The sequence below is a fragment of the Protomyctophum parallelum genome (genome assembly GCF_964188405.1).
Source record: "Protomyctophum parallelum genome assembly, chromosome: 17".
NCBI classification, from domain to species: Eukaryota; Metazoa; Chordata; class Actinopteri; order Myctophiformes; family Myctophidae; genus Protomyctophum; species Protomyctophum parallelum.
In genome coordinates this window covers 22661318-22677200 of record NC_139719.1, presented here as the reverse complement: position 1 = coordinate 22677200, position 15883 = coordinate 22661318, and the positions used below count along the sequence as shown (strand labels likewise).

The 15883-nt window shown below is 46.3% G+C and overlaps 1 protein-coding gene across 1 annotated transcript in view; it reads left to right on the top strand.

The window, feature by feature from the left end:
• Positions 1 to 2496: 2496 nt before the first annotated feature.
• The window catches only part of LOC310874652 (uncharacterized protein), a gene marked incomplete at both ends in the record, with an annotated part of 51328 nt that continues 37941 nt past the window's right edge, over positions 2497 to 15883 (top strand). Inside the window, one exon of the mRNA XM_083787513.1 lies at positions 2497 to 2616. Within this exon, the coding sequence (XP_083643639.1) occupies positions 2497 to 2616 (120 nt within the window). The remainder of the gene's footprint in view (positions 2617 to 15883) is intronic.

Here is a 15883-nt window from a genome sequence, read left to right as displayed (position 1 = left end):
AACCCTAAAAGTTGGTTCGGAACTGGAACCAAAAAATGGCCACCGGTTCCGTGAAAGCACCAAGATTCCAAGAATCTACAGTAGAACAGCACCAGTTGAAGAACTAGCCCTGGTACAGTGCGTCTCTCACTGACGCCCTGTCGGACCCCCATCCACTGCTCTGTAGCAACTTTCCCACTGCCGTGCAAGGCTTTAGAATTCCCCGAAAATAAACAAAACAACGTTACTACTCACCGAAACAAAGCCTGATAGACCTTGGTAAAAGTCTATTCTCAAAGCTGGGAAGGTCTCAGGTCCCCAGCTTCTCTCTAAAATGCACTTTGTGCCATTTTAATAACGCAATGTACCGGGCAGAGTAACTTCTTCTACTATGGCATTTCCGGGTTGTGACTGCGCCGATCCACGTGGATGCTTTTTTATTACATGACAAAAACACAAAAGACACTTCCCAGCTTTGAGAATAGACTTTTACCAAGGTCTAACAGACTTTGTTTCGGTGAGTAGTTACGTAATTTTGTTTATTTTCGGGGAATTCCAAAGCCTCGCACGGCAGTGGGAAAATTGCTACAGAGCAGTGGATGGGTGTCCGAAAGGGGCGTCAGTGAGAGACTCGCTGACACACTGGACCAGGGCTATTCCAGAACCAAAGCTCTTTTGGTGGAAAAGGGTCCGAGTGTACAAATGGAACCAAATGCACTCTCAGAGTTATGGGTTTCCTTGAAATGTAAAAGTTTGAGAACCACAGTATACTAAATGTGTCATCGGTAACACCTTTGAACACCTCAATTCCATGGCTGGCTAGCTTTCTGTGGCTTTTTGAGCATATTCTGTGCTCAGCCAATCAAATCATCGCTATGCGTTACACACATTGCTCAGCCAATCAAATCATCGCTATGGGTTACACACATTGCTCAGCCAATCAAATCATCGCTATCGGGTTGCTCACATTGCTCAGCCAATCAATTCATCGCTATGGGGTACACACAAACACACAATGCTCAAAAATAGGCGTACAAGAATAGCGAATATAGCTGATCTATACAAAGTCGGAGCGCTTTTTTCACTTTCTTAATCGTATTCGTAAAAAACAAACAAAACGTGATTATTACCGTGTGTGTGTGTGCGCGTGTGTGCGCGTGTCTGGCTGTCTGCGTGTGAGCGTGTGTGTGTGTGTGCGTGTGCCGTGTGTGCGTGCGTGTGTGCGTGCGTGCGCGTAAAACAGAGATGAAAAGAAAGAGAGACAGTGGTTTCGTAACAGGAACATGATGGATGCATGAACATGATGCTCTCTCTCTCTCTCTCTCTCTCTCTCTCTCTCTCTCTCTCTCCCAGTGTCTCTCAGTCATCATCATAACCAGTGGCAGCTGGTGCTGACATGGTTCATCCACACCGAATTGTCCTTTTATTCCCCCACTGTCCCACGTGCTCTCTCTCCCCCTCTCTCTCTCTCTCTCTCTTTCTCTCAATCTCACGCTCTCTTTGCCTGCCTCTCTCCCTCTTGCTCTTTTCTGAATCCCCTCCTCCTCTTCTCTATACCTATCTCCTCTGTAGCTCCCTCCCTCTCTCTCTCTCTCTCTCTCTCTCTCCCCCTCTCTCTCTCTCTCTCTCTCTCTCTCTCTCTCTCTCTCTCTGTGTCTCCACCTCATTCTCAGTGTCGTTTCCAGCTTGTGCATGCATGTGTGACTGTGTGTGTGTGTGTGCGTGTGTGTGCTGGCATGTGTGAGTCAGTCAACCACACTGCAGACTGAGTGTGTATGGAGGATGGCTCAGTGCTCAGGTGGACAGACAGCATACAGGGGGGGACCAGGCGAGGAACAGGCAACAGGACTTAACCATTTACCCAGAGGATGGAGCAGTCTGCTGGGCTAGGGGCTGTTGCCTCAATGTCCCTGTAGCATTAGCAACCCTGGAGCACCATTAGCTATCCTGTAACCAAGCCTGCTTTTTTGGGGGTTATTTTTATATATACATTGTTCAGTGGATCCACCAATAGGACTCTTCCATCCAGCTGTGGACCCAGTAAAACGATTTGCACGTTCACTGATTGAACTTCGTGTGTGTGTGCGTTCGCCTGCTTATTTTTGCACTTTTTGCTTTGCACTATAAGGAGCGGGGACGGCAGCCGCGCGTCTCTGAGGTCTTAAGAGAGGCGAGAGGTTGGGAGAATGCCTCCCTCTCCACCTGTGTCATCTCTCCATTCCTCACTCAACTCAGCCCTGCCCCGAGCTAGACCCGCGCCCCTGCAGCGCATGGACACACACTAGGGAAAGAAAGGTGTGTGGAAAGAGGGGTGAACGGAAACGCTTTCCTCACATATACCTGCTGGACTCCCCTCTCAGACACAAACACAACGGGAAAGAAGACACAAGGAGAGAACGAGGAAAATAAGCCTCTGAGGAGAGAAGATTGAGTGGGGACATAGCGCTGCACTCTTTCCCTTCTTCCGTTCGTCTCTCTTGATTTCCCACCTGTGATTAATCTGAGCGGTGGGGCAGCATGGCGCACGCAGCCGGGGTGCTGAAGAAAAAGGCGGACGTGGACCTAAACTCCGTAGAGGATGAGAAGACCAAGAAGAAGAAGGCGGCGAGGAAAGCATCCCGTGAGCTGAAGAGAAAGGTATAGAGGAGAGGAGAGGAGAGGAGAGGAGAGGAGAGGAGAGGAGAGGAGAGGAGAGGAGAGGAGAGGAGAGGAGAGGAGAGGAGAGGAGAGGAGAGGAGAGGAGAGGAGAGGAGAGGAGAGGAGAACATGGCATATAGGGAGGCAGAGAGAGAGGGCTGAGAAAAAACGGGAGGATTTTACAGGATTGGAGACGGTGGAGGATGAGGGGAGAGGAATAGAGGGAGATACAGAAAGAAATAATTATGTGGAGGTGCTGGAGATTAAGCTGACTCTGGGAGATTTTCTTTTGTCCTGATGCAGCCTCTTCACCCACACACACACACACACACACACACACACACTTGGAGGGACGGAGGCGGGGAGGGAGGGGTCCCACGGGGAATTGAGAGGCAGCAAGTGGGACGGGTGGCTTGGATGATGGAGGGAGAGAGAAACTGGGGTGGAAACTAAGGATGGGGGAAAGATGGATGGAGGGAGAGATGGGTGGATGTTGATGAAGAGAGAGAGGGATGGAGAGGGGGACAGACAGAGAGAGAGAGAGAGAGAGGGGGGGGGGGGGGGGGGGGGGATAAAAAAAGGGCAGAGAACTGAGAATATTTATAGAGGTGAGGTTTGGTTGGGTTTTTTGCGTTGAAAGTAACTTCATCGACCCCTGGTGTTTCTGTGTGCGTGTGTGCGTGAGCGTGCTTACGTGTGTGTGTGTGTGTGTGTGTGCGCGTGTGCGTGCGTGCGCGTTTAGACGGAGAGTTGTCTCGTCTCCCAGACAGCATAGTGGATCCATGAGTGATGTCTTTACTATCGGCTGACACAGCACTATAGGCCACACAAAGCCAGCTGCGTTGAGCTGGCGGTTGATGTAATGCAATCGAATGCAGTTTTCATCTAAAACACCAAAAATGTTTCCTGCTGCTATTTCCTCCCTTCTCTGTTATAGTCTCTCTCTCTCTCTCTCTCTCTCTCTCTCTCTCTCTCTCTCTATCATTCCTTTCTCTAGCTGTTGTAGGTTGTTTTTCATCATGTGATTGATATGATGCATTTGGTTTCCCCAAATGTGTCTCCGCCCACCTGACAGTAGAGCTCTGGATTCACATTAGTCAACAGCACATATGAAATTGAGCCATTAACCCTTTCCAGTTAGGTGCCTGTCCAGTATCTATACACGTGTGGGTGTCATTGCCCAAGGGCAATGTTGAGACCCTACTTTCACTCAGCCCCCTCCCCGCACACACACACACACACACACACACACACACACACACACACACACACACGAACAGTGCACACATGTCATTTATTGACGTGATAAATCCATAGGACTTATTGATGCCTAATCAATACTTATCACCGCAACGAGACGGCTGCATTCAGCAAAACACAACTCTACTTTAAAATAGATTTTGCGCTGAGTGTGGGCGTTTTTCTTTTTGGTACAATTGCTTGCGCAAAATCATTAGTGGACTTGAGTGAGTGCATTTGTGAGAGAGAAAGATATGGCCTGAGTGAGTGAGTGTGCGTGCGTGCGTGCATGGTGTGCGTGCGCTCGCGCATGTTTGCTTGTTAGACTTTAGCCTACATTAGCCTGCGGGGTTAGTCACCTGTCACAGTCTTAATTGCGGTGACCTCATCAGCAACAAGGTCACACAGTCCTGAAGCAAAGAGCCACAAAGGAAGTATGGAACACTCCCAGCAGTGTCACTCACACAGCTGTCACATGATTGTTTTCTCATCTAGGAACTGTTATAGTCGTTGAGTTGACAACAACCCTCTCGCTCATTCGGCTGACAGCGGTGTCAAGGAAATGCAAACAAGACTACGTGCATGTTAAAAAACAAAACAAGAAACACGCTAGCAGCCCCTAGAGAGCATTGGTTCTCAAAGTGGGGTCCTTGGGGTTAATATAGCGTCACAATCATTTTAACCACTTTTACCATATTTTATACTTTGGTTTTTACTGACATTTTTGCTTCTGGAGGTCCCTGACATGGTGGTCCACAGCCAAATACATTTGGCGGGAGTCCTTGACACTAAAAGGTTTGAGAACCAATTTGAAAATGTTCACGTTTTCACGAATTATACAAAAAAACGCACTACTTGATTATTCAATTGATCGAAAAAGTAATCAATAGAAAGATAATCGATAGTTGCAGCTCTATAGCCGGCGCTATATAGAGGAAAAGACAGTGGTGTCACCAAATCAGCAGAGGCCATCGTCAGGTGCGCAACAAATCCCATGGCAATCCAGCTGGTAGTTTTCCTAGATGTGTTTGGGATCTATCCTGCCCTTAGACAGCTAGGTCAGAGAGGAGCAGAGTGGAGTGAAAAGGCATATATCGGGGGGGGTTAGGTATGATGGTGGTGCCCAGATTCATGGCTCATGGCAGACGCAGTCTTTTACACTGATTTACACTAATGGACCATATACAGTTCTACGTATCTTGTTCATGTTTTTATGGGTTAAATGTCGAGCATGAAGTTATTTTTCAATTTGTCGTAATGGAAACCACCATTACGTTTTCCTTGTGTGACACGTACTGCATCTTATAGGGGGAAAGGTTTACACATTGTATAGAGTGTAATGGACCCATAAGGGTCCATTTGGTTCCTAATTATCATTTAGCTGGGGACCCCCTGGAACTCTCTCAAGGACCCCTAGGGGTCCCCGGACCCCACTTTGGGAACCACTGCTGTAGATCATTCAACTCATGTCATGAGTTGCTCTGGGTATTAAGAGCATCAGTGAAAGTGACAGTAGTGTGTGTGTGTGTGTGTGTGTGTGTGTGTGTGTGTGTGTACTGTGCACTATATAGGATTAACCTTGTGAACTGTTTGCTGGCAAGAGCGCCACGGTGTTTGGCAGCGACACAGTGAAAAATATAGAGCTTTGACCTTCACCACGTGATGTGGGACCTTCCCGCAACAGGCACTGGCAGCAACGTGTTGAACGTGTGTGTGTGACTGTGTGTAGTGACATCAGTAGTTTCCCTGCCGACGTTTGCAGGGTATGGTTCCGCCTCTAGAGGATATCGTCTGTCCTGGAACCACTTACGGTAAATCAATAACCGTGTCTGCCATGGGCCAAGTCCTGGCACTGCCATGCATCTCACCGATCTAACCCTCTTCTCTTCTCTTCTCTTCTCTTCTCTTCTCTTCTCTTCTCTTCTCTTCTCTTCTCTTCTCTTCTCTTCTCTTCTCTTCTCTTCTCCTCTCCTCTCCTCTCCTCTCCTCTCCTCTCACTAGATGTGCCTTGGCTCCAAACAGTGTATATTTCCAGTTCCACTGGATTCCTCTTTAACTGTAACAATCGCTTCGTCCATTTATCGGGGGCCGTAAAAAAGTAACCCTCAGCAGCTGTTCTCGCAAAAATAAACCTGCATCCATATCACGCTGTATTGTATATCTCAGAGGGTCTCACTATTTCCCCTCTCTTTCTGCAATTTCTGCTACACACAATGAAAACACTTTATGTCATGATGTAATGTAATGGTTCAGCTTCAAACAACACTGTACCTTCTCGTGCGGCTGCGATGAGCGCCACACAACCATTACTGTATAAAGCCCATGTTTAGAGAAGTGAATTCAGGGCCTACACATCATCAATTGCAGGGAGCTACTGTATACTGTAGTTCCCACCGAGAGCTATTAGCTGCAAGCACACCAAGCAAAGCAATACCATTAACCCATTCTGACCTGAGATCAGATTCATACGAGGTTTCCGCCGGACACACACTGGTCTGATGAACCCATTCTGACCTGAGATCAGATTCTAAAAATGTCAGTCGTTCTTCGATTTTTCAAAAAATAGCAGACCTACAAGCTCGTATCGCGCCACTCGGTGGCGCGATCCGAGCTTGTAGATCTGCTATTTTTCAATAGCTAAAGCACGACATGATGCCAACACCAAAATGGGTGCCCGGTCAGAATGGGTTAAGCCATGAGGTCATGGGCTCTGCTGTTAGGCTATTATGGCATGTCAGTATGTATTAGTTGCTTTTTGTTGCCGGTGTCTCAGCCCTGCAGTCAGCACTACGTATGTGCTACTGATCCTTACTGTAAAATGGGGCTGGGCATCTGCCTATAGCTACTGTAGCTGACTGGACATAAGTTGTATTGTGGAGAAATTGCATTGGAGGAATTACGTTAATTATGTCGTTTGTTTAGGGCACTAAACGTAGACGTGAGACGTGGCCTCGTAACGTATATACAGCTGTGAATCTGAAATCGTGTGGCAGCCACAGTGGCCGCCCCTCACTTCACACAAGTGTGATTTTTTCATTTCTTCACGGTATGTGTTTTGTGAAATAACCATACCAGTATTGTGTTTATAGTTATCTATAGCTATACTGTATATCTTGTGTTGTGTTTATAGCAGACTCTTCACTCAAATGTGCACTTGCAGTTTGGGCAACTCGAAAGCGAACTCCACATGCCCCAACATTTTATTTACCTGCCATAGTGTCAAACCCCTTACCCCTGTGTCGGATCGGTGGTTAGACTGGCATATATTCGCCGATACCGATACGACCCGATATGACAAATAAGGGCCGATACCGATACTTTTCCGATACCGATACAGTATCGGGACATCTCTATCAATAACCAAACGCAATGCTGCTATATTGATATCTGTGTCAGAAGGCCTTGCTATGCAGCCCCCAGGCCCAGCATGGCTGGAGACTGGCAGCAGGACAGAATCAATGCGGCTAACTTCAAGGAAGTGAACCATTAGAGCAATCCACTCCAAAGACAGAGATGTGGCGAGCTGCGTCTCTCCATGGATTCACAATGTAAGCCGGGGTCTCTAGGTGGGCTGCAACTATTGATCAGTGATTATTTGGATTACTCTTTCAGTTTGTTGAATATAACTAGACGTTGGGGGGGGTGCTATTTGTTCTGGCACTACCTCACATCTACAGTTCCTATACGTCACACCGCCGATCACGTGTCAGAGGCTTGTCAGAGAGCCGTAGTATATCCGTGTCTCTTTTATGCCCATACTGTATATAGATCTCTGTATCTGTCAGTCCTTGTCCCATTCATGCCCATATATGGAGATCCCTGATGTCATCAGTGGATGGCATGTACTGTAACAGAGAATGTACGACATGGGCATGTGTCTCATAGAGGGAGGCTTTTAGAGAGGAGATGGGTAGAGATGAGAGGAGGAGAGGAGATGGTTGGATGAGAGGAAAGGAGGAGGGGAGATGGGTAGATGAGGGGAAAGGAGGAGAGGAGATGGGTAGAGAGGAGAGGAGAGGAGATGGGTAGAGAGGAGAGGAGGAGAGGAGGAGATGAGATGGGTAGAGGAGGAGAGGAGAGGAGATGGGTAGAGAGGAGGAGAGGAGATGGGTAGAGAGGAGGAGATGAGATGGGTAGAGGAGGAGAGGAGAGGAGATGGGTAGAGAGGAGAGGAGGAGACGAGATGGGTAGAGAGGAGAGTATAGAGTAGGGTAGAAGAAGACAGGAGAGGAGAAGAGGAGACTGCTATCAGGTTTATTTTTGGGCAGGAGTCAATTCTGTCTTTTTCATCTGTTCTCATCTCATCTCCATTGCTCCTCCCCCAACCCATCTATCTGTTTTTATCTTTTCCCTGCCTCTCTCTCTCTCTCTCTCTCTCTCTCTCTCTCTCCCTTTCTCTCCCTTTTCTCTGTCAAGTTGGCAGAGGGATGTATTGTTCTGCCACGCTTCTGCTGCTGGGGGAATCGTGCACGCACGCACGCACGCACACACGCATCACACAGAACTCCCCTGTGGCGAGCCATCCCACCATGATAATCCCCTGACACTTATTTAAGCCAAGACTCATTTTTCAAGCAATAACCCCCTCCAGTCCTCCACTACACCCCTCCACCTCTTTTACCCCTTTTATTTAAATGTACCCCTCCCCCGTCTCTCTCCCTCCCTCCCTCCCTCCCTCCCTCCCTCCCTCCCTCCCTCCCTCCCCCGTCCGTCTCCCTCCCTCCCTCCCTCCCCAGTCTCCCTCCCTTCCTCCCTCCCCCGTCTCCCTCCCTCCGCTATCGTCTTCATTGTCTGTGTAGAAATAATGGTGGCACCGTTATTCCCCCATCCATATATTCGACCCCCACATACATGTGTCTCTTTCATGTGGCTGTTCCTTGCTTTTTGTCACTTCTGTTCAGACGGGTTCCAGAGTCTCTCAACCTCACTTAAAATGACTCGTATTGATTGTACTGTATATTTTGTCTGTTAAAAGTAGACGTTTATCTGTTTTTCTCTGCATCTGTCTCCTTTTTTTCATCTGTCTCAGTGAGAAGCTTAAGCCTGATTTGGTTTATGTTGATTTTGTTGTATGACAGTGTCCCTCTCTGAAAATAGCCGATCTAAACAATAGATTCGCTATTTTTGATGAGCGACACCGTTAATATATAATAGTATAAATGAAGCATTGTGATTTAGATTCAAATGAAAATATGACAATGTCTCACATCCTTCTCTCCCCTCGGTCGTCCTCTTTTGAATTCCTCTGTTCGAGACGAGACTTATAATTAGGAGTGGGCGATATCGTGATAAATATTGTCGAGGCGATACAGTGTCTCCACGATATGCCGTTTCAGAGATGTCGTACTTCTGTACAACGATGGTTTCGTTCCCCCACAAATAATAAACTGTATTTTGGTCTCTTACTCCTTTTTCTTTTCATTTTTGTTAGCTTAGTATTAGTTGTACTGTTAAGTAACTTGAAAAATAACCATCAAAACCGCATGAAAAAATCTTGTGGTAACATTGTGTATATCGGGATACTCGTAATATTATATTATTCCATATCGCCCACCCCTACTCTCAAGCTATAGTCTGCCTCGTAGCATCTGAATAGCGTCCTCCTCTCCCATCCGTCCAGCGTCCGTACACTCGCAGGTGTGAACAATATTAATTAAAGGAATACAATTGAAATCTCCAAAGCTCTCTCCAAATTGCAAGTGACTGCACTATCATCCACAGAGGGAACTGTCTTGTGGTGCGTCACAAAGCTGCGTGAACAAGAATTCTGTTGTTGGCCCACAAAGTGTTCACATTAGTCAGACGCATGTCCCCCCTCCTCTGCAACCTCCATGCATTTGTGAAAGCGGCAACGGTACATTCTGGGAAGATGTTATATAACAGACAATGGTTCATATATTGCATCCACAATAGTCAGCTAATAGTCAGGCCTATACGGTTGGGTTCCCGTAACTCTCCTGTGTTTCCCTCTAAAGCTGCTGTTGCTGCTGTAGGACGCCAGAATGTCCCTTATCTTTACATACGTCATTACCGTTCAGCCTCCGCTCGGCGCTCAGCGAGGAGCGGCAGTCTAGTGAGGAAAGACCTGGCTGAGCAGAGAACGTCATGAATTATGAAACATGGTTCCATTAGAGAGGAGAGGAGAGAACAAGTCAGGAGAGGAGAGGAGAGGAAAGGAGGAGAGAATGGAGGAGAGGAGAGGAGAGGAGAGGAGTAAAAAAGAGAGAGGAGAGGGGAAGAGTAAAGGAGGAGAGGAGAGGAGAGGAGAAGAGGAGAGGAGAGGAGAGGAGAGGAGAGGAGAGGAGAGGAGAGGAGAGGAGAGGAGAGGAGAGGAGAGGAGAGGAGAGGAGAGGAGAGGAGAGGAGAGGAGGAGTAGAGTAAAGGAGGAGAGGAGAGGAGAGGAGTGTGGTGTCTGCACTCTGCACCCGGCGAGCTGTACTTTTCAGCCGTTAGCCAAATAGCATCAGAACACTGATTCGATACAAATCGGTGATTTGGCGTAGATGGGAAAAAGGAGAGAGAACACCTACTAGACCCCTGGGTTAAGGCTTATAGGGCTAGTTAATGGCGTACGGTTTAAGTGGTTAAGATACTGGCACACGGCTGTTGCCAGTGGGGGTGATTCCACACCCACTCTACAGCTTGCACTGCATAAGGAGAGAGAGAGAGAGAGAGAGGCGGAATCAAATTAAGGAGCATGGGAATTGAGAGCGGGACTATCGAAAGAGGTAGTACAGAATAACCAGGGCGAGAGAAAGTGCAACTGCTTTCTTTTAGCCAAGAGGGGAGAGAGACCCGGAGACAAGAAGATAGAGAAAGCGGGCAGAGAGAGAGAGAAGGGGAGGGGGATTCTGTTAGTTAAGCCTTTCATCTTGTCTTCCCCCGCTTCCCCCTGCAGCTGTCTTCTTCTCTCCTCTGCAGTGAGAGAAATACATTAAGAACTGGGACACCCCATGCATGCACGGCACACACGCGCACACACGCACGCACGCACGCAAACACGCACTTCTCATTGCCAATACCCCTGCTCTTTGTTTTGATATATTTGCCTTAGCCATTAGAATATGATGAAATCCGTTCCAATGGTTAACCACTTTAGCCCCATATATACTCTGTTTCTATGCCGAAGAATAGCAAATATATATCGCTATAGATTGTGAAGAATGTTCACCGATAATGACATGCCCAAAATGGTGACACCAGGTTGAAAGTGGTTGTCAGCATGTTTGCTACGTGCTAACACACATTCCAGTAATGTTATGTGCTTGTGGCGTCCTATAGGCATAGGTTGTTCTTGGCTTCCTTCTGTCTCACTGCTACTGGGAAATAGGACACAGTCATACAATTATTTATGTCATGACAGGAGCCATTCTGGACCCCTTGACAACAATCACCACATATCCTGCAATGTGCATTAAACAATTAAAGAAATGCACCTGTGGCTGCGCCAATATTCTCTTGTTCAATCTATGTCATTGTGACCTTCACCTTTGACTTTTCAATCCAAAGCGTAGTCATCTCTTCGGGACAACCTACAGTACTGCTCATACTGTACACCCACAAGTATTTATGAAAATCCGCCCAGCTGTGCTCAAGTTCCAGTATCTTGCTAACTCACACAAACACAGGGAATAGAAGTCTTCTATGGAAGCATGTCATGCAACATTTTGTGCAGCGACGTGTTGTGAGCTTGTAGATCGGCTATTTTCAGTTATTCGTTTTTTTTAAGGTGAAAGAGCATTTGAAGTGGTCAAACCTGCAATCAGAACCGATGCATCTTCCATGAGACATGAACGGTCTCGGATATTTCATAAAAGCAAAGGTCAAAGCCTTTTTTAGAAGGTTTTAGAATCATAATACCTAAGCATCGTCATCGCCCATTATTTTTATTATAATTTTGTAGGAAACGGCAACTGGTCACAGTACTCACAAACCACAGATTGGGACAAAGTGGTTCAGTCATGATATTTAATTTAGCTTTTGTACCTGTAGCAGCTACACAGACAACTCTCAGGTGAATATTTGACAGTTCATTATTCGACATGGGAAACATTAAACAAAACAACACGCAAATGTAGCTGTTGCTGTTATAAACAACACAGCCAGCAGGCTGAATGTAGATTACAACAAAGCTACCATATACAGTATACAGTTATGTAAATGCATATCCGTGAGGAATATGAGGAGTGTATGGAAGACTCTCGGTGTAGTGGATCACTAATGGGATGTTAACAGTGGAAACATTGCTGTGTCATCATTGATTCCGCGGAAGTCTTTCCATGGCTGTTGGCATGTTTTTCTCAGACCTAGAGTGCTAGCGGACACTTTGAAGGTTAGCAGTAGGGTGGGGCTCTGTCTCGATTAGAGACGCTCACACACACGCACGCACACACACACACGCACGCACACACACACACACACACACACACAAGCGCGCACACGCACAGTCGCACACACACGTTCAGGCAGGCAGGTAGCGTGATGGTAAAGTGCTGAGTGGTGTTTAAATACTGTATCACCCGCTGTCCAGTTTACCGGAACTAGGCAGGGAGTCACCATGGGACAGATTGTGTGTGTGTGTGTGTGTGTGTGTGTGTGTGTGTGTGTGTGTGTGTGTGTGTGTGTGTGTGTGTCTGTGTGTGTCTGTGTCTGTGTCTGTGTCTGTGTGTGTGTGTGTGTGTGTGTGTGTGTGTGTGTGTGTGTGTGTGTGTGTGTGTGTGTGTGTGTGTGTGTGTGTGTGTGTGTGTGTGTGTGTGTGTGTGTTTGTTTTTGTATGTAAGTGTGTCTGTACCAGTGTGCCTGCTTGTATTGAATATTTATGTATCTATGTGTGTGAGTGAAAAGAGGTGCTTGTGGGCGTTCCTCGGTCCCCAGAATGTTATTTCTTGGGCGGTTTTGACGAGAGAGAACTCAGAGAACTCGTGCTGCAGCAGACAATGCTGCAGTCGTAATGTGATGGCAAACGGGCTGGTTTAGATGATACAAGCACAAAATACAGTATATACAGTTAAGTAATGAGTGTCAGCATCCCAAGTGAGAGACGGAGGAAGTATAGCAAGCCAGTGGGATGCTGCACACTCCACCTAAGTGCTACAGTATATCGACCTATGGAGACGTTCCATAATCGCTTCGAGAACTCTCAATCTGGAGTCGTGCAGCTAATGGACAATTGTTCATAATTTCCATTTCCCCTTTGATCCTGCTCCAACTGCGTTCTATACAGCGGATAATAGGTGAACCTTTGCCTTTTTATGTGTTGTTGTTTGTGGTGATCTGTTGCTTCTGATCACTGAGAAGGAGAGTGCAGAACATGAAATGTCAGGGTTGGTCATTGCTGGATGGGTAGAGAGAGAGGCCATGATGTGTAATATAACGAAAAGGTTCCAGGGTTGTTTCGCAGCCTTTTTCGAGGCGCAAGACACTTAACCCATAACTGCTTGTCCTGAAGGCTTATCAGAACCCCCTGAGCAGCCATCAGCTGGGTGAAGCTGAAAACTGAATCCCCCCCCCCCCCCCCCCCCTTGTAACCAGGTTTCCCCTTTTTCCATGTCCCGTACTGTGCCAAGAATTAGTAAAAAAGGAACGAGGTTTCCATGTCAGAGCCTTAATTTGGATGTCTCATCATCACAGCCCAATTCAGGTGGGAATAATATAAGTCTTAAAGCTCATAAATGTAGGGTGTTATTATAGAGAACATGTGTGTGTGTGTGTGTGTGTGTGTGTGTGTGTGTGTGTGTGGTGTGTGTGCGCCTGCGTGTGTGTGCGCCTGCGTGTGTGCGTGCACGCGTGTGTTAATGTGTCAACAATAGAAATCAATGATTTCAAATCATGCTATTGTGGTTGTTTTCCTCCAGTCTGTTTTAAGCAACAGCAGTTGCCGATCTTCTCATGAAGAGGAAATAGAAACCATGCTGACGTGACTGAGAGACTGATGAACACATGACATCACACGCTTCAGGACCATGTTCGATGACATTGGTCCTGTAATGTGATCTGTCATGGAGCATTTAATTGTATTGCCAACAATTTCTAGCCTAATTTGTGCTTTGTCGTACGACCTTGTCGCTTGCTGAAAACAATCGGTATTTCAGTTCTTTAAAACAGTTAATCTTATCTAACTATTTTCTTTATTTACTAGGGACAGCTGCACATTAATCAACATGTCGGTTTACACATCCATGTAAATGAGCCAGAGTTAACCAGAAGCTAATTTTCGTCTGTAGTCCCCAACTAATCAATGTAGAGTGTCTGTCTGTCTGTCTGTCTGTCTGTCTGTCTGTCTGTCTGTCTGTCTCTTTAGCCTCCTGGTTTTCTAGTATGTCCATTGTTCATATACCTCTTGGTTTGTCAGCTAAACAGACGGTCTGCTCCACACACACACACACACACACACACACACACACACACACACACACACACACACACACACACACACACACACACACACACACACACACACACACACACACACACACACATGGCCTCGCATGTATGCATGAAATTCTTCCACAGCAGCTGAGCAACATCAGCTCCCATGGTCCAATGGGGGGGGAAGAGCGTTACCGGCCTGTTGGCCAATCACATGGCAGAGGGAAAGCCTGCAGAGAAGTAGCTCCGTGGTGACAGTCAGGGAGAAGTGGTGTACTATAGAGAGTTCATCCTCGGGTCTAAATTAAGTACTGTACTTAAGTACAATTTTGAGGTATTTCCACTTGAGCATTTCCAATTTCCAATACTTTTTGCTACATCTACATCTTCCACTACATCTCAGGTCCAAATATTGTACTTTTATTCCACTATTTAAAACTTTGTGTTGCTGTATAGTTACTATACATTAACCACTTACAGTATATACATTTCGGCCACAACATAGCCGATCTACAAGCTCACACTGTGTCGCATCAATGTCAATCTTTTTAGATATTTGAAAACTTGAAATGGGACATTCTGCATAAGGAGTACTTTCTACTTTAAGTACATTTTGATGTCAATAATTTTTTATTCCAAACTTGTCTTGTAACAGAGTATTTCTATATAGCAGTATTGATATTTTTACTTAAGTAAAACATGTGAGTACTTTTTTCCACCACTGGATGTGAACACTGCTTACCGTATGCCTCATTTATACTTGCTCGTGCATCGTGCCGTGCACCGAACCTATAGCAGATCTACAATCTCACAAGCTAGCCTTACATGTGAACTTGTACTAGCTTGTGAGCTTGTAGATCTGCAGTTTTTTTTGGTGCACAACTAAGTGTCAATCAGGCTGTAGTTTACTGTACATGGAAGCTGTCTGTCTTTCTGGTTTCATCCAGCCTCTTCATGCCACGCACATCTATCCAAAGCAGAAATATAGTTATCGTAATATAACTCTTAAGAGCATACAGTTGGAACTAAATGGGCACGTGTATGGGGTGCAATCGGTTAAACAGACTCTCAGGATTTTACTGTGTTGTACTTCTATTTGCTAATTAACGGCGCGCAGCGAAATAGCAGACGTCAACACAAACACACAGCGACACTCCGAGGCCAGTACTAGCAGAATGTAGTTCACAGACAACACGTACAGCATATTATTATACAGGACAGGACAGGTGGTGAGGTGAGGTGAACGGCAGGGCTATGGGGTCTCCCAGGGAACACAGCAGGGGAAGCATCCGGTGTGTTCCAAGAAAGAAAGAACAAGCATATAGGGACGCAGGGACACAGGGACGCGGGGACACATAGGTGATGCATGGACACCACCAGGGACGGACAAAGCTGGGCATTGGAGTGGCTGCACCCTATGGTTGCACCACTCAAAAAGGGAAAGATACGAACTCAGAGGAACTGGAATATTCAAAAAAATCAAAATCTCAAGAACTAACATAAAAGAAAGATGTCTATCTGCCATTGGGGTGAATCTGTGGAACGAACTCAATACAGAACTAAAAGAGAGCAACTCCATAAGAACATTAAAAAAATCATATAAAGCTATGATAATTGACAAATATATAAAATCACTTTAATATATACAATATGCATAGGC